We start from the raw sequence: 25,352 nt of genomic DNA on the forward strand, positions 1-25,352 counted from the left end.
AAACAGCAAAATACAAACTTTAAGAAAGTTTTGTTTCGATCAGATTTACGTCCCGAATGATAACGTGCATTACACTAAAAACTATGCAATATTTACCAATTGCTCTAAATGGAAACATTCGGTCATTAAACCACAATTCTACTTGTGAATAATATTATGTCAATTCAATTTTCAAATCACCTGGATGCACAAGATATTGTGTCAAATATGTTCACCCTTGCATGTGCACTTTCATTTGCATTTCTGCACTCTTGTTACAGAAAAAATGTCATGTTAAGAAACAGTGTATTTCTTCATGTTTTTAGTTTTTAAATCATTAAGATTCACTCGCAAATCTGTTCAAACAGCTTTAGAATTTTATTCTAATTTACTTTAAAACATGGTAACGTAAATATTGGTAACGTAAATATCGGTAACGTAAATATATTTCTTAGATTTATCGTAACTTTTGATGCTGTTTTTTAATTATTCCACTATTAATTAAAGGCATATTCTAGTGCTTGAGTGTAAGGCAATTTGACTCATAGGAACCAGTGTAGTTCTCTAACTTAATTTGTGAATAAATACTAACACGTAAATATCGATGAATTTTTTAACCATTCGACTCATAAGAAAAGGGGGGCTATTTTTTATAAATACAGATAAAAAGTGTCTTTTTTACCATTCCATGCAATGGAAAAGGTGTTCATGATGTTAAAAAGTTACAACTTAATCTTATTGAGTCAGTCCAGCAATTCTTCAAGTCCTTTTAAATTTCCAAATAGAAAAGTAATAATTTTGCGGTGACATCAAATTTTGATATATATATTTAAATTTTTAAAAATTTGTGACTCGCATATGTGTGAAGGGTGTGATATTCAGAAAATATAACTCAAATGTAGGACAATCTTACTAAGAAAAAGATATGTTAGTGATTTAAAACTTCTTTTTGGTTTAAAATAAAAACCACACTATGATCGGCGACAGTAACGTAAATATCGATTTCTGCTATAAAATGCGATTTTCGCCTAAGACCAGTGGTGTAGCTACCATGTATGCTTGTATGCTCGAGCATGCACATCATTTTGCAAAAAAAAATATATTAATAAAATAAAATAAATAAAAAAAATGAGGCATGAAGAAATTGATAAACGTATAAGTACAATGTATGTTAACGATGAAAGATTGCATTTTTACGGGTGTAATGAAAGATTATAAAATTATGTATTTTAACCATGCAGCCAGATTTAGCATCATTTTTATTAAACTTTTACTAAGTAATCTACACGTTTTTTAATGAAATAAATGCAGTTTTTCCTACATGGAGCTCATGAAATTATGAATGTGAATAAACCGTATAATTATTTAATTTTCTCAACTCAAATTAAATTTTAGGTTTGAATAGACCATATGATTTAATATACTCAGTATCTTGAGAATGTAATTAAATTTTTCTGGGCAACTTAAAAAAAATTATTATACCTTTGGTGGCCTAAAGCTATCGGCTTATATTTGTCCACTATCTGAAACAATAACCCTAATTTTCTTGTTTTTTCTCGACTTTTCTAATAATTTTTGAAAAAAAAACATTGCAAAAACTTTTTGTATACTTGCCAAAAAATCATCAATTTAGTTAAATGATGCTAATAAACTACGATAGCCCGTATTTCTTCAACGTTAAAATTTAAGATATAGAAAAAAAGTCTCTCTACTACTATAATAATCACAGCGAGATCAGTAGAGACTAAATATTTTGGTCTGGTGTCTCTATATGGATCTCGCCACTATCATAAAGGCTTTGTGGACCCACTGGGGGCCTCAGGGCGGCCCCCAGACCCCTTGCCAATTTTAGCATGCACTTCCTTTTAAGTCTAGCTACGCCACTGAAGACAATCATTCAAGTTACAACAAACAAGTGTTGTATTTTAATCAACAACCAACAATGGTTCATATGACTGACAGAAAATAAAATTTATAATAAATATTATATTACTTAAATCACGGTACATTATTTAAAGCGAATTGAGACTATAATTTGAGAATCAGTGGAATACAGTATTTTGTCGGCATATTCAGAGGGCAGTACATATGTACAGTATATATATATGTAAAAAAAAATCAGTCATTTTTACACCTCAGCAAAATACATGTATATATTTATAAACCAAGACCCAAGTACCTGCGATTTTTTACTCCCCACGGCACCCCATCCAAGAACCAATATTTCAGTGGCGGATTTAGAGGGGCCCAAGGGCCCCCCTTTTTCTGTCCATAATATACACAAGCTTTCATAAATCATGTGTTTGGGTGTGGCCTCTACCCCGACCTTAAACTGGTTAGACTCCCTTTTCAAGATTCCTGGATTTATCATTAACAAGTGCATATTTTATATAATACTTCACGGAAAAAGAAATAATCTCGAGTATCTGACGTATATATATATATATCTAATATCCATAACATTTATTTATGACAATCTAAAAAAAAAGTTCAGACTACAATTATCTACCATGTCTACTGAAGAACAATATTGCTGATATATGTTGCAATGAAAGTAAGTTTGGGGATTATTATTTCTTATTCCGCTCTTTTAAGGGTACTTACCACAAACAAAAAATGGATGCGCGGGTTGATATATATTTTTTGACTGATTTTGATTTGATATGACATAAATAATAAAACCCTGAAATATTAAGAAATCGTAGGTTTTCCTTGGTGCTTATATATGAGATTTTGTTTTGCTTTCTATATAATTCAATACAAAATTTTGCACAATTTTTAAACCTTACGACAAAATCTTATAAAATTCTCCAACTCTACTTGGTAAACATTATTCAGGATGTCAATTTAAATGTAAATCCATGAAAAATAATGCTGATTTCTGAAAAAAGTTTGTTTGTGTTATTTATCCTTAAATATCATAGACACGAACATTTCCAGTGATGTGTAAATACATATCGGGATCGAAATACCAAAAAATACTGGCATCCAAAGATCCAGTCCAAACGCAGACGTTGAAAAGGTCGAAAAGAGTATATATAAAAAGTCACTGTAGAAAGCAATATTGTTGGGAGGAACACGTGTGAAATAATTGGTAATCAAAGTAATGTCATGTCTCCTTGACATAACCTGAGTTTTGGTTTGTTTACGATAGAGAGTGTGTAAGTTGTTAACAAGGAAGTATAAATAATCCATAAGAAAAGGGTTTGACTTCCGTATAATTGAATGTAAAGTAACAGGGATCATACCCAACGGCTCTTGCCATCGGGATTAGGGCTTTTTTGCCCCGACCTCGACTGCTTGTTTCAATCAATACGGGCTGAAATGAATTAGCTTCCCACTTCAACTTTTTCTTTGCAACTTTCCTCTCTTACTTTTAAAAGGTTTAAATCCAACAAAATATAAAGTTGTTGATTTTTCACAGAAATACTCCATTCATTTAAGCCTCCACTGCTGATAAGTTCCGAAATAATCTGCTTCAAATACTTCGTACTATAGTTCATTCCTTTATGAACATGATGAAATACAAGTTTAACTCGGTTATAACAAAGTCACTGTGACCTGTGAAATTACTTTGCTGTCTCTGTAATTCATTATATCCTTGTAAGGAATTCGTAAAACTTATATAGATGGAGATCAAAGATGACTTTGCTATATCTTTGAAATTTGCAAAATCCGAGCTCGTATTAAATTAGTTTTACTTAGGTAGTAGAATGAAGTATACGAAGCAGGCTATTCCAAAACTCTTCAGCATCGGACTCAGAGGTTTAAATGAATGGGATATTTTCATGAAAAATCAACAAGTTTATATTATGTTGGCATGTAAACTCTTTGGGGGAGGGGGGGGTCACATAAAGACATCAGTGTTATACAAGTTTGAGAATGCATATAAAAATGTCTTTTTAAAAATCTATTAAAAATGATTATAAACAAACATCCCTGGGCAGTTTAAATGAAAGTTTGTTAAAAGCATGATGCCCCAGGGGTAGGGTGAGGCAACAATGGTGGATCTAAGTTTCACGTAATAATATAGGAAATGCCTTATTTTCTCAAGAACAACAAAGCCATGATTACTTATATCAATATTGAAGCATCCACAAGTGGTGTAGATTTCATTATTTGTTCGTCATGACCCATGGGGGTATGATGACAGTAGATAAATATATAGGGAGAAAATCCATTAAAGCCATGATTAGTTAGTTCCCTAGCATGATATATATCTAAATCCATAAACATACCCCAAGAAAACTTTGTTTGAATTTTTGGACCTATCATAGTGTTTCATAAGCTAAATGGTTCATTATTTATATATAGGCTAATTGTCTCAATTTATTTTGACAGATTCCCCAGAATCCTACTATCCAATTGTCTAGAAGAGGAAAGAATCATCTCCTTACAGGTTTCTTTTTAAATCTCTCATAAGGGTACATGTATATCGATTGACCCATATGTAAGCATTAATTTGCGTTGTAATTGTATTTTTAAGTTAGGTATATACTTCAAGTCTTGTATACATGTATGTATGAACATATCCTAAAAAATCAAATATTATTTGAATTTTAACACTTCTGGTGTATTACTAGCTCAAGGACTCTTTATTTTTATATATACATAGGTTACATGTAATAGTCTTAATTTATTTTGACAGATTCCCCAGTGTGCACTATATCCAACCATTGTCAGGGAAAGGGAAGCATCATCTCCTTACAGGTTTTTAAATCTCTTTTACCTAGAGGATATTCAAAGTTTTGTAGTTGAATGTTAAAGATCACATGTGGGACAGAACTCTGTAGGTCACCTAACCTATTTCTATATGTTTTTTTCCGTCGTCGTATGTTCACTTTTAAACATTTTCAGCTCTTTCTCTGCAAGCAGCAAAAACCAAACGAATTTCAACCAATTTTGGCATTAAGCATCAATGAGTGAAGGGTAACAACAATTGTGAATTTTATGCCCCCCCCCCCCCCCCCCCCCCCCCAAGACATTAAGGCTCAAACCACTAAAATTAATGCAAAAATCTTCTTCTTTACTTTTGGACATCAAGCAGTCACATAGTTGGCATGATTATAATGAGCATTAAGTCCTCTGCCAAAATTGTGAAATTCATTGCTCATGGCCCCTGGGCCAGGAGTTCTAGTGCTAGAAGGGGCTAAATAGATGATATGGTGAACATGCATTATTTCTTTGAAAATCTTCTTCTTTGTCCATGGGTGTTAAATAAACCTAAATACATAGTTCTGATGAGCAAGAATGCCTCTTTTAATTTCATGGCCCAAGGGTTAGGAGTTCTGGTGTTAGGGTGGGGCTCTAGTGATTATATTGTAAAAATACATTAATTCTTTGAAAATCTTTTTCTCTACCCCTGAGTATTAAACAAACTAAGTATTTAGTTATGATAAGCAGACTTGCCTCTTCCAAAATTTTAAATTTTATGGCCATGGGTCAAGATTTTGGTGTTAAGGTGGAGCTCTACTGATTTTTATAGTGAAATACATTAGGCCATTTGTTTAAAATTAGTTTACAGATTTCAAAATTTGTCCGTCTTCCGTCCTTCCTCCTGTCTGTCTGTAAACTTAATTCACATTTTCAACGTCTTCTCATCAACCACTGGGCCAGTTTTAACCCAACTTGGTACAAAACATTCTTTGATAAAGGGAACTTTAAAATCTTAAAATGAAGTTGAAATTAAGGGCCATGCCCCCCCCTCAAAGGAAAGATATTAAGAAAAGACAAAAATAGAATGGGGTCATCAAAAAAACTTCTCAAGAGCCACTGAGCCAGAAAAGCTGAAACTTTTGTAGAAATATTCTGGTGTAGTGTAGAATCTAAATTATAAACTTACATGGGGGCATTCTGGGATAGTGTAGATTATAAATTGTTCAAATAATGACCCCTAGCGGTAGGACGGGGGCACAATAGGGAATCCAATTTTAACATTTAAATATAGGGGAACCAACTTTTTAAAGATTTTTACAAGAACCACTGGGCCAGAAAGCTGAAACCTATGTGGTAGCATCCTGGGATAGTGTAGATTCTAAATTGTTCAAATCATGACTTCTGGGGATAGGGCGGGGTCTCAATAGGTCTTACATATTGGAAAATCTGTTAAAGATCAAAGTTACTCAGGTGAGTGATGTGGCCTATGGGCCTCTTGTTTAAAAATTGCTGAAACCATAAATCCCTGTCAGATGAAAGCTATCATTAGATTTTTTTTATTTCATAATGAAGACAATTTTCTTTTTATTTAAATATATATAAGCTGAAGAGATGTACGTTTTGTAATAATGGTGAATAATAATATATTCCTTATTTTCTTTAGCCAGAAGACAGAACAGAAACAGATGAATGAAGGCTATACAGTTTTTTCCAGATACAAGAAATCAGCGTGGTATACATTTCTCTGTTACTATTTATAACCATGTCACAACATAATGTAGATCATACCTACATGTACCTATTTTGTCACGATCACGAAAATCTACATTTAATACTGCTCATCAATTGACAATGTTGTAAATTTATAAAGAAAACATAGTTTATCATGTTTTAGCATTCTGTGTAAATAATAACGTTCTACTCTCTTCTACTGGAAATAATTGACATTTAATATTTCAAATGAATTCATTATCCTGAGATTTAAAAAAAACTGTAATGGATATAAATGTTTTTTTTTTCATTGAAAATGTCTTCAGTTGATAAATTATTATACTTGTAACTTGAGAAATCTAAATCTTCAGTTTCAACAATGTTATTATTTATCAATATTGATTTTTAAGATCAGACTTATGGTGAACAGTTGGACCCTTCTAGAGAGATCCTGATTAAAAAAAGTACTCAGTGTAAAGGTATTTGTATTTATCTTTCTCTTAATTCAATTTTATTCTTCATGTTATTAAGACTAAGACAATGATATATGCCTACAGAGAGATTTGTAAAGGATTCAATACTCAGTGTAAAGGTATTTTATGTTTTTCTGTATCTTAATTCAATATAATATTCTTTATGTTATTAAAACTAAGACATTGATATACCAGTATGCTTACAATTATAAATAGAGACGTGTAACTGATGTAGATAATTCTGTTACAATGTTGTAATTTACAGAGAGATCTCCCTGACTGAGGAAATCCACACGGGATTCTGTTATAAAACATCAGGATAAAGAAATAGATGTCTGCTGTCAATAATGTATAGAGGAGTGTTACAGAAATCTCTCACCGTGTCTGGTGTTAGTGGGTGTAGTCACATTTCACGTGTTACATCAGACCGGGTCTGGATCAGTGATTATAAAGGCAATCTTATACTGACAAACTCAAAAGGAGAAGAACTAAATCGTGTGACAGATATAGGTAGTGATTATGGAGGACACACTGTGGATTCTAACGGTGATCTATTTTATATAGACAGTAGTGATAACATCATTAAACTGTCTACAGAGAACAAAGAAAAGACTACGATAATAAAGTACAACACATCACCATGGGAACCACAGTGTGTCTACAGCTCCCCCTCCACTGGAGACCTGCTGGTCGGGATGTTTAGACGTGATACAGGGAGACAAGGCAAGGTAGTGCGGTATAACTCCACAGGAGAAAACATCCAGACCATACAGCACAACAACATCACAGGTCAGGGACTGTATATATATCCTGTCTACATCACAGAGAACCGCAATGGAGATGTTATTGTGTCTGACTCGTGGCGTGCTGTAGTGGTGACAGATCGTGACGGTAATTACCGATTCTCCTACACAGGTCCTCCATCAGGATCAGAACTATATCCATATGGAATCTGTACTGACGCGCTGTCACACATCCTGGTGTGTGATTATTGGACCGACTCAGTACAGATGTTAGATAGTGAGGGTCACTATCTGACAGAGATACTGACACCACAACACGGGATAGACACACCATACGGCCTGAGTTATGATGATGACACACACCTACTGTGGGTAGGGTCATACACCAACAACACAGTCAACCTATACAGAGTGGTAGATACAGACTCTCTGACTGGTAAGTAATAATGTACATAGTTATAGTTTAGCACTTTTAATTACATGTATTTCAATTGTTTTACAATACTGTGTGTACACAATATGATAAAGACAATTTGATAATTATTGGGAAAGTCATTACTGAATCATTTCATGGATTGTTTTCAGTTTAATAACACAACATGTTTAGTTTAGTTTGATGACAAATAGACAAAAATATTTCTAAGAAGGGGATTTATGAATTATAAAGTATTTTTATAATTTTACATGTATGAATTATAACTAGATACATTATTTAAAATATTAAGATATGTTTATTATTTATAAATAATAAAATTTGGTTTTGTAAAAAAAAAAAAGTCATTTGTTTGGATAAAAAAATAATTAATTGTATAATCAATGGGTTGACCTATTTTTAAATCACTATAACAATTCTGAAGGCATTTTAAGGAAGAAATTGTTCTTAAAGGTTTAAAATGAAATCATTTATAAGGAATGAACTAAAAAGCGTAAACTGTCCCTATCAAGGTTTTACAGTATAACTTGGGTTGCTATTGAATTCATTCCTTAAATAAGTTTTTGTGTTCTAGGCTTAAGAAGATAAGTTTTAAGCTTTGTTGACTTTGATTTATTTGAACACATCTCTCTTTGATTCTAACTTTTGTTTTGGCTGACATTATAATTGTGGACTAAACTTTAAAGTATATATGTAGTAGGCTGCTAATACGAGGAATGGAAGGGAATTTAATGATGTGGTTTAATGTTTGTTTAACTGTTTATATGTCACTAAAATTGTAAGGAAATGGAATCTAGGGAATAGTCAACTGTTAAATGGGTATGGTGGGGGAGGGTTGGGGGATTTAGAGATCAGGGGTATGACTATGAAAGGGAGGGGGTATTCTAATTCTTAAAAGGGATTGATATATTGGCATTCTTCAAGTTCTTTCAGTACTTTGTACTTCATTCTTGAAAAAAATAATTCAGTCTCTACAGTATTTTTACATAGTTTTATAAACAGAAGACATGATTTTGATATCAACACCATATATATCAACACCAGCTCTGTTTAGGAATGTTGTGTATTTCTGTAGCAGGTGTTCAGTAAATCTACACAGTGTACTGGGTTGACATCGTCATGTATATTACATAAAGTGTTCACTGATAGCGGTTATAACTAAGTTGTGTAATCTTTTCAGAACTTTTTGTGTATGAATCAAATAGGTAATCATTTTATTGCAGTGGACACTTCATACTTCACTACATGGAATTGTAAAAAAAAAATAAAAAAGTGAAATGTTCCTGACAAGTGTATTGTATTCAAATCTGAATATAATGTCAGCCTTACACTTGATATGGGGGAATACAAAGAAAATAGAAATTATATGATAATGTTGAAATGCTAAAAATTATGTCAATATCTTATGCATATTCCTATTTTCTTCTTAAAAGGTCTCCCTGTGGAGGATTTCAAATGCAGGAAACATCCAAGCCGTCCATTATCCCAGTTCTGTATCCCGTGTGACGTCACCTTGTGTCAGGAGTGCATCAAAACCTCCAGTGATCATAAAAAACATGATGTTAGAGATGTTGAGAAATTATTCAGAGAAATTCACAAGAGAAAAGGTTTGTAATGATGCATGCAGAATATGTTTTTAAAACATCTAGACATTTATTTTTGAGAATGTACAAGTTTAAAGTTGCCAGGTGTTGTATATGTAATTAGTGAGGCCATGCTCCTACTAACACCAGCTAGTGGGTTAAACTTTTAACTCAGTCAGTAGAGCGTTGGATTTTAAATCTTAGGGTTGTAGGTTCAAGCTACAGTGTGGACACCCCTTAGCTAATCTGTCATAAGAGTTTACCTTTCCATTAGATCACTTGAGTCAGGTGAACTTAATATATTTCTTTTTTTGTGTATGTCCAGCGTGCCTCTTGTGCTAGCATTTGAAAATTCTTTCCTTCTCTGAAATTTTAACCAATTATGGGGCACCCTTGCTGGAAAATAGTAGAGCATCTGCTGTAGAGTTGATTCCTGATAGTAAAAAATATGAAAACATTCTAAAGAAGTGTCAATGCAAGTTTATTCAACCCCTCCCACTTCAGGGGATAGATATGGATCACTTGTATCTTTTAACTTTAAATACTTAATTAAATTCTTCTGCTTTTTCTCTAGCCAAAACTACAGTGAGTGTTGTGGTACATGGACTTTCTGTTTATTTGTAGATGGAGACGCAGTTTTGATGTGCCTTTTGCTTTGCCCTTCATACAAATTAAATCTGGAAGAACAACTCTGGATAGAGAAGTATAATGATGTTGCTGAAGTTTTCAAATTCAAGAAGATTAAGAAGCCGTCCAATCTTAGCAACTTAAAGAAGTACAAACCAATACTCAGACAGGATAGTGTGAATGTTGAGTTTTCTTGTGATTTCTTTAAACACACCAGTTTTTTTAGATTCGCTAAAAATCCAGATTTTGTGGATATTTTTCTGACTTCGGCAGAAAAAGACAACATCGCTGAGTACTGCAGGTCATGGGCCTATCCAAAGAAAGAGGGGGAAGTCTTTTGCTGGTTATCACCACAACAAACAGAACAATTGATAGAAAGACTTGGAGAGGATATTTTCATCCATCCAACATGGCAGGATACAACAATACATGAGGATGTATTTAAAAATTGTGAGTCTTTCTTTTATAACTTCCCCTAAGTATATACCGTGTAAAATGAAGGATATGTAGATATTAAACAATATTCAATATCGAAGACCATGAAAACATTGTGTAACTCAGCTCACTCAAAATTTGGAACCATCATGATACTCATCAACTAATCAGTATAATAATTAAATGGCATAATTTGACCTGTATTTAGATATCTGGATCCAAGATTCTATTTAAAGAATGTGTTAAACTTTAGTCATTGGTGTATAAATTTCATAGACTATAAAATATAAATGCATATTTCAGGCTAATTGATAAACAAATACTATCAATTTTTCCAAATAACTTTTGTTAATGAAGAAAAAGTTCTTTCATATTTAATTTTGTGTATTGCCAACAACAAGATATTTCTGAGCTTGTTACTATTTTTAACTTGTGACCCTGACCTTCATGTTTAACCTATATATCTAAATTATTAACTTTGTTTATAAAAAGAATACTTAAGAAAAAGAAAGTGTGCATAAACTGCACTTGTTTACCTTGAAAATTTTAGTATTAACTACAATGTAGTAAAACAGCAATACAATGACAGATGATTTATTTTGTCATAGTTGGTGTGCCAATGCAGATTTTGATGAGAGGAGAAGAGTCAGTGAAGAATTTCATTGAAAATCTGAAGAAGGGGGAGACAACCATGTACCACGCCTCTGGGATGATCATTGGGTGTGCAGGTAGTGGGAAGTCAACTCTACTAGAAAGACTGAAGGGCACCGACCTGAAAGAAATTCTGGAAAGTTCAAAGTCAACCAGAGGAATTGATGTCCAGGCTGACATATTTGATGTAACTGGAAAAACAATCAAGGGTATGATTTTTTAGCTCACCTGGGACGAAGGCTCAAGTGAGCTTTTCTGATCACATTTTGTCCATTGTCCGTCCGACTGTCTTTCCGTCTGTCTGTCTGTAAACTTTTCACATTTTCGACTTCTTCTCAAGAACCACTGGGCCAATTTTGACCAAACGTGGTACAAAGGATCCTGAGCTGACGGGAAATTTAAATTGATTAAATGAAGGGCCAAGTCCCATCACAAGGGGAGATAATTAAGGAAAGACAAAAATAGGGTGGGTCATTAAAAAAATCTTCTCAAGAACCACTGGGCCACAAAAGTTGAAACTTATGTGGAAGCTTCCTGGGATAGTGTAAATTCTAAATTGTTCAAATCATGACCCCCTGGGGTAGGGCGGGGCCACAATGGGGAATCAAAGTTTTACATAGAAATATATAGGAAAAATCTTCTTCTCAAGAACCACTGGGCTAGAAAAGCTGAGACTTATGTGGAAGCATCCTGGGGTAGTGTAGATATTAAATTTTTCAAATCATGACCCCCTTGGGTAGGGTGGGGCCACAATGGGGAATCAAAGTTTTACATAGAATTATATATTCAAATCTTTGAAAATCTTCTTCTCAAGAACCACTGGGCCAGAAAAGCTGAAACTTATGTGGATCATCTTGGGATAGTGTAGATCCTAAATTGTTCAAATCATGACCCCCTTGGGTAGGGCATGGCCACAATGGGGAATCAAAGTTTTACATAGAAATATATAGGAAAAATTTTTAAAAATCTTCTTCTCAAGAACCACTGGGCCAGAAAAGCTAAAACTTATGTGGAAGCATCCAGGGGTAGTGTAGATCCTAAATTGTTTAAATCATGACCCCCTGGGGTAGGGCGGGGCCACAATGGGTAATCAAACTTTTACATAGAAATATATAGGAAAATCTTTGAAAATCTTCTCAAGAACCCCTTGGCCAAAAAACCTGAAACTTATGTGGAGCATCCTGGGGTAGCGTAGATTCTACAATGATCAAATCATGACCCCTGGGGGTAGGGCAGGGCCACAATGCGGAAGTTTTACATAGAAATATATAGGAAAATCTTTGAAAATCTTCTTCTCAATAACCACTGGGCCGGAAAAGCTGAAACTTATGTGCACATGAAAGCATCTTGGGGTAGTGTAGATTTCAATATGTTTAAATTATGATCAGTGGGGTAGGGTGAGGTCGTAATATGTATTAAAAGGGGAAAATTGGTAAAGAAACAAAATGGTCAAAGCTTCTCAGGTGAGCGATGTGGCCCATGGGCCTCTTGTTTATCGCATCAGATGAAGTGTTCCAAATAACCTGTTACAATCAAGACATGGTATAAGACATGTGTTACAAGCACTCTGACTGAGAATAGTATGCCATGATTGTTACACATAAAATTGTTTGGAAAAGTTTATAGTTACTCTGCAGAAAAAGAATACTGTAGGAACCATGTCTGGATTATATTGAACAAAATATGTTTGTGAAACACTATGCGCCCAGGGACAACAAAGCTCAAGAAAGCTATTTTTAGCACATTGGTCACAGTCAAGGTCACAGTCATTGCCCTCGGTGCCATTTCAAAGATCAAAATTAGTGAAGTTTGCATACCAGATATACAATCTCTACCTCCTATGGTTCAAAAGTTATGGCAAAGATACAAGAAGGCTATTTTTAACATACAGGTTACAGTCTAGGTCAAAAGGTCGTTGCCCTTGGTGTCCTTTGAAGGAATTTAATAAGTGGAGTGTGCATATAAAATATGATTTCTCTATCTTTCATGGATTCAAAAGTTATGGTAAATGTTCTAAGAAGCTATTTGAGCGTAAAGGTTACAGTCAATGTCACAATGTCATTGACCTTAATGTCATTTGAAAGAGCTTATTAGTGGAATATGTATGCCAAATTCTTTCATGGTTCAAAAGATATGGCACATGTTAAAGTTTGCAGACAAAAATCTAATTCTACCATATAGGTCTCAGTGAAGGTTACAAGGTCATTGACCTTGGTGTCATCTGAAAGAACTCTATAAATGAAGGATACATTCCAAATACTACATGTATGAAGTCTCTGTCTTTCATGATTCAAAAGTTAAGGTTGAAGTTTGCAGACAAGCAGACAAACATACAGACAGACAGACAGGCACACAGGACAAAACAATATATATGCCCCAAATGTATCAATGCGGTCGCATAAAAAAACACAGTAGAAGATTTCAGGACTTAGCTAAGAATTGGCGTAAAGATTGCTTATGATGTATATCTGATCCTGATGAAAGACCAGAAGGTCAAATGTAAGAAACAGATGAAAAGATGAAAGAAAGATAAATTATTTTTCCAAATTTTTATTTCATTTCGTGACCTACATGTAAAAACTGTGAATGTCCAATATTAGCAAAGATTCAAATTTAGCTGAATCATGACCTTGAAAATTAAACCAGGATAACTGAAATTAACTTATTATAATTCCATTATAAACTTGAACATTTATTTAATTCATGTACAGAGAGAGAGAGAGAGAGAGACCTTCATGCCTGACTTGTTCTATTTTTCATGAAATAATTTGGATCAGCTAAGCTAATGATGTTCAAACATATGTTTGTAATTTGAAGAAATTAATAGAATATTTAAAAAGAAAAATCAAATATTTATTTTCGTTTTGCAGTAAATTCATCAAGCCAAAAGCAACGCTTTAAAGTTAAACTTGATGAATCAAGGCAACAAAAGAGTATTCAGGACAAACCTGCAGAATTATCTGGTGACATGAAAAAATTGGACATTGAAGAGAAAGGATATCAGAAGGACACAGACAGTAGAACAAGCGATGAAGAATTGTCAAGTGATGATGAAATTACACATGAGAGCTTGAATACAGAATCTGAATCACGTAAAGGGAATGAAGCTGCTGCCTTTCTGGAAAAAGAGGAAATGATTGAAGACAAACAAAATATTCCTAAAGAATCAGAAATATCGGGAATTTTACGAGTTTCCAAAGATGCATCGGATGATCCAGAGAAAAAAATTACTATGGTAGACTTTGCAGGACAGTGTTCATATTATGCCTCACACCAGATTTTTCTGAGTCCAAGGGCATTCTTCATCCTAGTGCTTAATATGGAAAAGAAATTACTTGAAAAGGTTGGAAAAGAAGTCTGTAGCCAAGAAGGTTCAATTTACGAAGGGTGGACACACAAAGGTATGTTTTTATTACATAATTAGTGTTTATTACGTGTAGTTGTATAGTTTCTGTCAAAGCAGATGCATTATAAGTATGGAACATCTTTCTGCTTAACTTTTATTATTGACAAGCAGTCTCTTTTAAAGTCATATATTCGAAAGTTCTATGGTCGATACAATGACCTTGAAAACTGCTATGAAGAATAACAACAGTTCAAAATGATTAAGATGATTGTTATGGTCTATGGATTTAGTCAAGTCTATACAAAGGTCATACATTCAAAATTAGGCTGATGCTCGTTTCTCATTACAGAGGTTTCATAATGTTTTATTAATCTCAACTTAACAGGATTTAGGCCTCAGGAATTTGCAAATTTATTGATTGTATTACATGTATGATTGAGTTCTTGTTAAAGATAATTTTTTTATGCGCCCGGATCGATAGATCCAGGGCGTATATTGTTTTTGTCCTGTCTGTATGGCTGTCTCTCTGTTTGTTTGTTTGTTTGTCTCGAACTTTAACCTTCACTATAACTTTTGAACCATGAAAGATACAGACTTCATATTTGATATGCATACTCTACTTATCAAGCTCTTTCAAATGACACCAGGATGGATGACCTTGTGACGTTAACTGTGGCCTACAAGTATATGCTAAAAATAGTTTTTTTTCTGCAAACTTGAACCTTCGTCATAACTTTTGAACCATGAAAGATAGAGACTCATATTAAGCATGCATACTCCAATATTCAGGTTCTTTCAATTGATACCAAGGTCAATGACCCTGTGACCTTGACTGTGATATATATGCTAAAAAGTAGCTTTTTTGAACCCTCACTATAAATTTTGAACTAGGATAGATTGAGATTTCATATTTTTTATGCATACTCCACAAATCAAGCTCTTTCAAATGAAGCAAAGGTCAATGACCTTGTGACCTTAACTGTGACCTTAATGCTAAAATTGGCTTTTTCCGAACTTTGTTGCCTCCGGGCGCATAGTGTTTCACAAACACATCTTGGTTTCTTTTGAAGATGAATACACCCATAAACATGCTATAGATTTTTACATGAAGTTTAATGTAGGCTTACAGGGTGATGTATCATGTAGACTTATTAATAAAGTTACTGAGTAAATAATGATTTTTATTTTATTCAGACTATCTAACATTCTGGACCAAGTCCATTCATCAATACAGCAGTGAAAAGGCTCCCGTGTTACTGGTGGGCACTCATGCTGAACAAAAGACAAAGGAGGTATTTGATAGCACTGCAAAAGCTTTTTAGTTCTTTGAAACTGCAGAAGCGAAGGAACTTTTTGATCAAATTTGCCCGCTGTCTGTCGTCTTTTAATATTTTAAAACTCTTTTCAATTATCGCTGGGCTAATTTCAACCAAACTTAACACAGACTATATTGTAAAGTTATACTATAATACAGGTGAAGGGAATTTAAATTAGTCCAAATCAAGGCCTATTAAACAAATATTTTCCTGAAAACTTGCTCTATGATAATTCAATGTTCTTAAATTTTAAGAAAAACTGGTATATTTGAGTACTTTCAGAGAAGAAAAAATTATGAGTAGAATCTTTAATCCAAAATTGTAAAACTTGTGTTATAATCCTAAAAAAAATTTCCATCCTTTTATCATTATCATTATGACATATTTTAGATTTGATATTGCGCCCTATAGAAAATATCGGAGAGAACTTTAAAATTTGGTCGTTTTGTTGCTTGCTTTAGAATATGAGGAGAAAGACGCAATTCATGATGTCATAATGCATGACAAAAATATTTCGTAATTTTTTATGGATTCTCAATTGCCAAGAGTCTAAATGATATTTTATGCATTCTCAAGTGAAGCAAAGCTTTTTCACTTTTACAGAAATTTACAGAGTCAAAAATTGCCGTATTTGAACATTCTTCTTAAAATTTATTTTCAATCAAATCATGTTCGCCGGGATATTGTGGGGCCACAGTTTGTGATCAAAATTTTAATTATCAATACATTAAGGAAAAATGTTCTTCCAAGTTGGAACAAAAAGCAATAACATAAAGGCTATGTTTAATTATGCTGACATGAAAGGTATCCTAATGTAAGGTAATGAAGATTCAAATTTCAATCTTTCAAATAACCCCTAAGGTAGGAAGAAAATGAGGATCAAATTTTTACAATGTAAAATAAAAAAACAGCTTTTCAAGAACAGCTAAGTCCATTGTATGCTAGCTTTATACTTTTTAACTGAATAACTTTTTTCCCAGGAAAAAGAAAAGTTTTTTCGTGATATATGGACGATCTTGGAAACAAAGGATGCGTCTCTGCAAAGGCATATTGACAGGAAAAGGATGTTTGCTATTGGATTCCATGAAAATGAATGCATTGAAAAAATCAAGCTGTCAGTTGTTGATGTTGTCCGAAATCTTGATCACTGGGGTGAAAAACTTCCGCACTCCTGGGCATTGTTTGAAAAATTCTTCCAGGAAAAGAAAAACCCTAAAATCATCAGCAAAGAGACACTTTTGGCTTTCAATGAAGCATTGCCACAAGAATTGAAGTTGGGAACACAAGAAGATATTAACACCATGCTGCAGTTTTTCCATGACATCAGAGAAATTTTACACTTTGACCAAGAATCTCTGAGAGGAATAATAATTCTTGATGTTCAATGGTTTGCAGATGCATTCAAAAATGTCATTACCGATAAAAACCATGCAGCAGAGGATCTATTTAAGCTTGCCTCACAATGGGACAAATTTAATGAAACAGGAGAACTCAGTGACACACTGCTGTCTGCGATATGGGAAATGAACAACAATGGGTACCTTGAACACAAAGATGATATCATGCGCTACATGGAGAAGCTTGGTCTCCTGGCTAAAATGGAAGATAACAATTGGTATGTTCCCTGTATGAACAAAAGAACGTTTCCTGTACGCAGTTTTTCATCCTACCCTGCCTCATCCATCCTCTGCTACATGTTTGATGTTCTTCCTGCTGGAATTTTTCAGCGTCTTGTTGCAAGTTGCGTGCAATTTCGATGGAAAATTGTCAAAGTAAATAAAGCAGGAAAAGAACAACCATGCATTTACCAGACAGCGGCTGTGTTTCTGTTCGAGAAACACTGTGTTCTGCTTGGAATGACCCAATCAGAAATTCAGTTGCAGGTGTACGTAATTGAGGGAGAAGTTGATATACCCACATGTATCAAGATAAGAGAGAAAATTGAAGATGAATTGCACACTCTGTCCTCTACATTTCAAAGAAACTTGAAATTCCAAATTGGCTTTAAATGCAAACCCATCGGCTTTTGTGACAGTAAAAAAAGTCACGTGATCAAGGAATCTGAGTTAACAGAGCCGACTCTTCTGTGCCCTTCCTGTCCTGTGGAGAAAAAGCACAATATTGACACTACAGAAATCCTCAAATACTGGAAACAGGTAGTGTGAATTGTTGTCTTCAGATACTGAAATGAAACATATATGATCTGCGAGATAGAATAAATTAAGTTTGAAATAATAGGTTTGAAATGTGTATCAAATAAATTATTTTCGATTTTGATGTATATATACCTTGATGCTATTCCTTTATTTGGTTAAAATTTGGTCAAGACAAAAAACAAGTAGTCAATTAAGTAATTGAAAAGATTAAAATCTTATTGAGTTAACAAGGTAAACAAAATATAAAAATACTATTGATTCCAAAATTCTATAATATAGTTAAATGTATTATGGAGAAGAAAACACAAAATTTCAAGTGTAATGTAAACGGAATTTATAATAACCTAATTAATTGTCAACAAACTATAATGCATGCTGTCCATTATCATATGATTTTCCAGGTCAATACTCTTTGTAGATTTTGACTAATTTCTTCATGATATTTTCTTCTTCTAATTTTATTTTTTGCTAATGAGTTCAAATTAAAATGAAAAAAAAAAACTTTTTTTCAGATGAAGACAAGCGCTTCCACAACTCCAATCGCCTCAGGACAAGACCTGGGGGACCAATCTAGATTTGCAAAACTCGGAATGGCAACAAACGATGTGTTAAATCAGGCATACAGAGATATACTGGAGATGGAGGTGCCACCTTCCGACATTGAGAACAAAGTCAAAGCATCATCTGTTTATAAAAGATTGCGCCCAGAACAAGAGCATACCTTGCAGGATGCTAAACATTCGGGATATAAGAATTTTGATATCTCGTTAACATACACATTGATCAGAAACATTTGTAAAAAGGTTCCTAAACCAACAAAAGGAAAATGGGGAGACGAGCCTGCAGCAGGAGAAGTGACCGTGGGTGATGATGTCGAGAGAATTAGGTCAATCCGGAACGGTTTGACTGCACATGTTAGCTCAGCCTCCACATCAAAGTCAGAATTCCAGAAAACCTGGTCCATTATCTCAGATATCTGCCAAAGATTGGAAACTTATACGGGAAAGAAGTATTTGGATGACCTCAATAAAATCCAAAAAATGACCTTGAGAATGGAAGATGAAAATGCCATTATAGAAAAGATCAAAATGGAAAGTCTGCATAAAATGGTGAAAAAATTGTGTTTAGAAATAGAAGATATGAAAGCAGCAGTAGAAAAGCCTTGAAATAAAGCATGAGTCGAATTAAGAGTGTAAATCTGAACTTTTTCTTTGAAACAAGAAAAGTAAAATGTGTATTGTTTTATATTAACTAAGTAGTGATATTCTAGTTCAAAATTATTGGTTTTTTTCTAATAATAGATCTGATTTTTGATAGACTTGATTGGTTTCAAATTTAAAAAAACCCACTGATTATGAATTTGTAAATGTTTTTTCTGTGACTTTAGAAAGAGAACTTAATATGTTACACTGAGTGATTATATTACATGTATGACAAAGAAAATATTTGGAACGTCAATTGTTTAAAGACACACTCAGTGAATATATTGAAACTTTATTATATGTATGAATCAAAATTTATCTGTGTATCAGATTAAGTTATAGTGGATGTTATGAATCTGCTACTGTCTCATACATGTACTTCAGAATAACCTTTTAGGTCACCTAGACTCAGGTGACCTATTGCTGTCTGTTTTCGTCCGTTGTGTGTTAACATTTGAACATTTTCAGCTTCTTCTCTGCAACAGCACAACCAATTTAAACCAAATTTGTCACAACACATCTATGGGTACAGGGGAAATAATAAATGTGAATTTTATTGTCCCTGTCCCCCTGGGGCCTTAGGGGAGGTGCCAAAACCACAAAAATTAATGTAATCCTTAAAAATCTTCTTCTTTAGTCCTAAACATGAAGCAGTAAAACTGTTGGCATGATTGTAATCAGCATGGAATCCTCTACCAAAATTGTGGAATTCATGGCCTCATGATCAGGGGTCCTAGTACTTGGACGAGGCTAAATAGATTATATAGTGAAAATGCATAATTTTAATTATGACATTTCATAGTTATATTTAGCAAAAATGCCTCATCCAAAATTATGAATTTTATGGCCCCAGGGTCAGGGAGTTTGGTGTTAGGGCGGGCGCTATTGATTATGTAGTGAAATTGCATAAATTCTTTGAAAATCTTCTTTTCTAGACCTGGGTATTAAATGAACTAAACATGTACTTTTAGTATTTGTTATGATCAGCAAGCAAGAATGTCTCTTTTACAATCTTAATTTTCATGGCCCCAGGGTCAGGATTTCTGATTTTAATGTGGAGCTGTATTGGTTCTATAGTGAAAATACATTAATCCTTTAAAACTCTTTTCCTTTGTTCCGGGGCATTAAATTAATGAACTACATAACTTTGACGAGGAAGGGTGGTTCTTCCCAATTTATGAATTACAGTGCCACTGGGTCAGGGGTTCTGATGTTAAGTTGGGGATCTTATGACTATATAATTAAGATACATAAAGTACCGGGGTATTTGAAAATATTTTTCTTAGCTCCTGGTAAATATGACAATGATCCAATTACTTATTTATGATGACAAAAGTTCCCTCTTTCAAAACGGTTAAATTTAGGTCCCCTGACAGGGGTAGAGGGGGTTAGGATCATTTGTCTGATAATGAATTAATGCCTGGAGATCTGCTCTTTGGTATGATGAAATAAAATTTGTAAAATTTTGAAATATGTTGGCCCCATTGTCGGTGGTTAGTATGGGGTGGGTTTGAGTGCACAACTGGTGGTTATAATGTGGAAATATATATTTTCTCTTTGTTATTCTGATCTATCTCTGAGCATTAAGTAACTAAAGTAAGCATGCTAAGTGTATAATTATGAGAATTATACCTCTTTCAAATTTATGAATTTCATTGCTTTTGGTTTAAAGTGCGAACCAAATTCAATTGCTGGAAAGTTGTTACATGATTCTCTGGTGACCTATAAAGCCAATCGGACTCTTGTTTAATTAACATGAAAAAAATAACTGTGTATCAGAATTTTTTTAAATTTAATTCTTTCTTTATTTTACATAGTCTGTTTCATTGTTCATCATACAAAATATAATATTTTTAGGATTTTTTACAGATTGCTTTTTATAGGGAGAGAGTGTGAGAGAGCGCGTAAGAGAGAAGGTGAGAGAGTCAGAGATCTAGAGTTGGCATGTTAAATCCTTTGAATAATAAATAAGACTGTTTCATTTTATAACATTTTATATATAAAAACAATTTATTCCACTGATTCCAGATTGTGTAAAAAAAACTCTCTGTCAAAATTTCTATTATGCTAAGTATCTTTGTGTTTCATGAAGAAGTAATATGTGAAATTCAAAGTCTGACATCTATTTTTCTTTTCTTAACATCTCATTGTATATATATAATTTTTTTTATCCATAAGGCCAGTAAGTTATGAACTTCTTTGTTTTTTTTTACTAGAAATCTCAAAAGAAACTTTCAGTTTTGTAGATAAATGTTGAATCCCTATACTTTGCTCACAATATATTTCAAAACTGTTGAGTAGGGTCTGTACATTGTCACTGCTATAAAACATGTGTTATTGTTTCTTCTTCCATAATGCAGAAAGATAACTATCATCTCTTTTCCTAATTCTATATAGACTAAGATATGAGTTTGTACCTAATATTTTTTTAAGATTCTGTATAGAAAACCATTAAGGTTTACTATTTTTTGTAATTTTAATGGGAGTTTGAATTTCATCTTCCATTCAAAATTCCCCTAAATTAAAAATATCATTCCATCTTGTTAGGTCACCTGACTATTGCTATCCGTTTTCGTCCGTCGTCACGCGTCGTGTGTTAATATTTGAACATTTTCACTTCTTCTCTGAAACCACTGATTCAATTTCAACCAGTTTTGGAATATATTATCTAAGGGGGAAGGGGGAAAAAATGAAAATTTCATGAACATTGCCCCCCTGTGGCCTGGGGGTGAGGCCAAAACTACGAAGATAAATGCAATCTTTAAAAATTTTCTTTTTTAATCCTGGACATCAGACAGTCAAAAACTGTTCGTATCATTGTAATCAGCATTGATTCCTTTACCAAAATTGTGAAATTCATGGCACATGGGTCAGGGGTTCTAGTCCTATTTACGGGCTAAATAGGTTATATAGTGAAAATGCATTATTTCTTTGAAATTATTTTTTCTTCTCCTGGATATTGAAGAAACTAACCAAGTGCATAGTTGAGTTGAGAATTACTGTCTCCTCCAAAATTGGGAATTTCATGACCCCAGGGTCAAGGAATTTAGTACTAGATGAGACTATATACTGTATAGCGGGTTTTCTTGGCGGGTGTAAAATTTGGTGTTTTGACTGCTCAAAGGTATACCAATAATTTTGGCGTAATTTATTTTAGCGGATGCAGGGTTTCAGCTCTTTGCAAATGGACACTAAAATGAATACTGATTATTTTAGCGATTAAAATTTTGTGCGGACTATCACCATAAACAGTTGCCAAAAATGCATAAAGGGAGAAAACTCCAAAATTAATACATTTTCATGATGAAGAACTGGTTTTTAGTTTTAGTAATAACCCATAAATTTTATTTTTGGGTATATTATATAGTGAAAATGTATAAATTATTCGAAATTCTTTTTCTCTGTTTGTGGGCATTAAGAAAACTAACCAAGTGCATAGTTATGTTGAATAAGGCTGCCTCTTCTAAAATTATGAATCTCATGGCCCCAGTGGCAGGGTGGGGCTATATAGTGAAATTGGATTTTGTCTTTGAAAACCATCTTCTCTGCTCCTGAGTATAAAATAAACTTTTAACCGTTATTAAAAAAGTACAAAGTTATGTTGAAATAAAAATATATTTTCCAAAATTTTGAATTTAAATTTTTTGTCACACCATTTGTTACAATTGGGGATTATTGTGTTAGGTTTTTTCTATTGATTATATAGTGAAAAGGTGAAATTATTTAAAAATCTTCTTTTCTGCACCTGTGTATTGAACTAATGAACTATGTACATAGTTATGAGGAGGAAAAGACGCCTCTTTGAGATTTGTAAATTTCAGGGCCACTGGGTCAGGGCTTCTTGTGTTAGGTTTTGGCTCCAATGTTCATACACTGAAAATACTTGAATTTTTTGATTTTTTCTCTTTCAAATTCTGCATTACACTTGGCTTGTTAAGGGATTTTGGCCAGTTCCGAGTATTTTATGAATAGATTTAGATAGAGAAAAATATTAATATATTCAAAGGCGTAAAAATAAATTGATACCTAAAGTAAGAAGGCTTAATTATTAGTGTTTGAATTATGCCAAGTTTTGACTTTTTGCTGTCCGTTCGGTTTCGTTATCGTACTCAAAACTGTTAATTAAACATACTTTTGATGCAACAAATCTGAATCACCGGACGTGTAAGTCTGCAGAATAGACCTCTGTAAAGAAACCAATTTTTCACATCAAACAACATTTATATCAAAAGTAAGTTTGATATGTACTCTAACAAATACTAAAAGCTTGTTTAAAATAAATATTTAGAACACTGGAAGATATTGGAACATTTTTGTGTAATCAATTTACTAGTTCCGGATACCCATTTTAAACACTATCATTAATTTATTCTTCGTTGAGGGGGAAAATGAAATCGTGAACATTATTATACCCCACTTGGGCAAGCAGTGGGATTGGTATATAGTGATGCTATTTTTGCCCATCTATCCGTCTGTATGTCCCTCCGTCTGTCTGTACGTCCGTCCTTGATAGGCTTTAGGGTACCCATTTCTTATCCACAACTCTTCTTCTACCACTAATGAAATTTAATGAGGCTTCACAGAATTTTAATGAAACTTTCACAGAATCTTTGTTAAAAAGTGCCAAAAGACACCTTCTGTTTTTATTTTTTGATCTGGCACATAATTTGGGTTACCTTAGCATACCATAGATACTGCCACTCTTTCTAATATTGAAGGGTATATCTATCTCTTATCCGCAATTCCTCCATTCCACTGAATAAAATTTAATGACACTATAATGAATTCTTTATTACATATTGTGCCGTTGTACATGTGACCTCTTATTTTGACTTTTTGATCTGACACTTATTTCGAGTCTGCCAAAGAATCATATAGGAGGCGTGAGGTATCATTAAGCGAGCTCAGTGTTCACAATACCCCTAGTTTTCTTTATCCTTTGGAAAAACAAATAACTTATTGGTAAGCAATTAATTTAACTTTTCTTAGGCATTCCAAATGATAATGTGTGGGAAGTATATTTGTTAATTTAGGGTTAAATTAAATGGGTACCGCTGGGTTATTCGGAACTCGTCGGCTTATTCGTAACTGGTAAAAAAGACACCTATGTTAACTTGCGAAATATTTTTTGGAGGGGAAGGCTGAACTTTTATTAAATAATATTTAATTCCACAACTCACAACTACCTTGACAAAATACACTTAAATTTTGAAATAATGACTCGTATATTGATTGCACTGGTTTTTGACATTGGTCAAATAACTGTATTAAGCCAATGATCTTAGTACATATTTATGATGAAGAAAGCTCCTTCTTCTAAAATGGTTAATTTCCGGGCTCCTGGGACAGAGGTACTTAAGGGGGGGTGTACATAGTCTGAAAATGATTTAATGCTTTGAAATCCGCACTTTGCTATTAATCAACAACATGATGAAATTTCCAACATTTTGAAAAATGTAGCCCGATAGTCAGGGGTTCCTGTGGGATGGCGTGCACAACTGATAAAGTGGAAAAGCATTTTTGTTTCATTACTCTAATCTACCTGGGTATTAAGTAATTGTAGTAAGCATGCTAAGTGTATAGCTATGATAAGCAATTGTGCCTCTGTCAAAATTGTGTATTGTGAATTTTGTGACCTCTGGTTAAGAACACGAATCAAATTCAATTGTTGGAAAGTTGTTACATAATACTCAGGTGACCTATAAGGCCTATGGGTCTCTTGTTTTCCCAGTGGATTCAGTATCATTTACATTAATTATTTCATAAAACTGTTGTGCTTTCTTATACTTTGTAAATAATACTATTAGTGCTCGACAAAATTATTGGGTTAGGTAAATATGCATTTATATCACTAATACATGTATATATATCATCATTGATTTTTACAAAAAAAAAAATATTTACTTCATGTAATTTTTGAAAAGCGAGAATTTTCCTGTGTTTTAATTGCAGTAACTTGTCTTTAAGGTCAAGATCTAGTAAATGGTAGGTGCCTACAGATTTTTCAAATTTAAGAAATGAATTCCTTTAATGATGCTTTAT

General features: G+C 33.5%; 1 protein-coding gene across 4 annotated transcripts; it reads left to right on the plus strand.

Annotated features, from left to right (window-relative positions):
- The first annotated feature begins 2,958 nt into the window (after window positions 1–2,958).
- LOC134248508 (uncharacterized) lies at window positions 2,959–21,983 on the plus strand. 4 transcript variants are annotated; one of them, XM_062730900.1, is made up of 13 exons: window positions 2,959–3,073; window positions 4,321–4,378; window positions 4,628–4,689; window positions 6,299–6,367; window positions 6,756–6,824; window positions 7,084–7,997; window positions 9,428–9,601; window positions 10,202–10,654; window positions 11,248–11,499; window positions 14,161–14,691; window positions 15,831–15,928; window positions 16,933–18,108; window positions 18,621–21,983. In XM_062730900.1, the coding sequence occupies exons 6-13, from the start codon at window positions 7,166–7,168 to the stop codon at window positions 19,272–19,274; spliced, it is 4,170 nt and encodes a 1,389-aa protein (XP_062586884.1). In that variant the 5' UTR covers window positions 2,959–3,073; window positions 4,321–4,378; window positions 4,628–4,689; window positions 6,299–6,367; window positions 6,756–6,824; window positions 7,084–7,165; the 3' UTR covers window positions 19,275–21,983. The 4 variants fall into 4 exon arrangements, with proteins under 4 accessions (XP_062586884.1, XP_062586885.1, XP_062586886.1 ...); XM_062730901.1 differs by having other exon boundaries at window positions 2,968–3,082; XM_062730902.1 differs by lacking the exon at window positions 2,959–3,073 and adding an exon at window positions 3,340–3,362.
- The last annotated feature ends 3,369 nt before the right edge of the window (window positions 21,984–25,352 follow it).

This window comes from Saccostrea cucullata, unplaced genomic scaffold, assembly GCF_032062105.1.
Source record: "Saccostrea cucullata isolate Sc308-1 unplaced genomic scaffold, CSIRO_AGI_Scuc_v1 ctg2478, whole genome shotgun sequence".
Classification (NCBI taxonomy): Eukaryota; Metazoa; Mollusca; class Bivalvia; order Ostreida; family Ostreidae; genus Saccostrea; species Saccostrea cuccullata.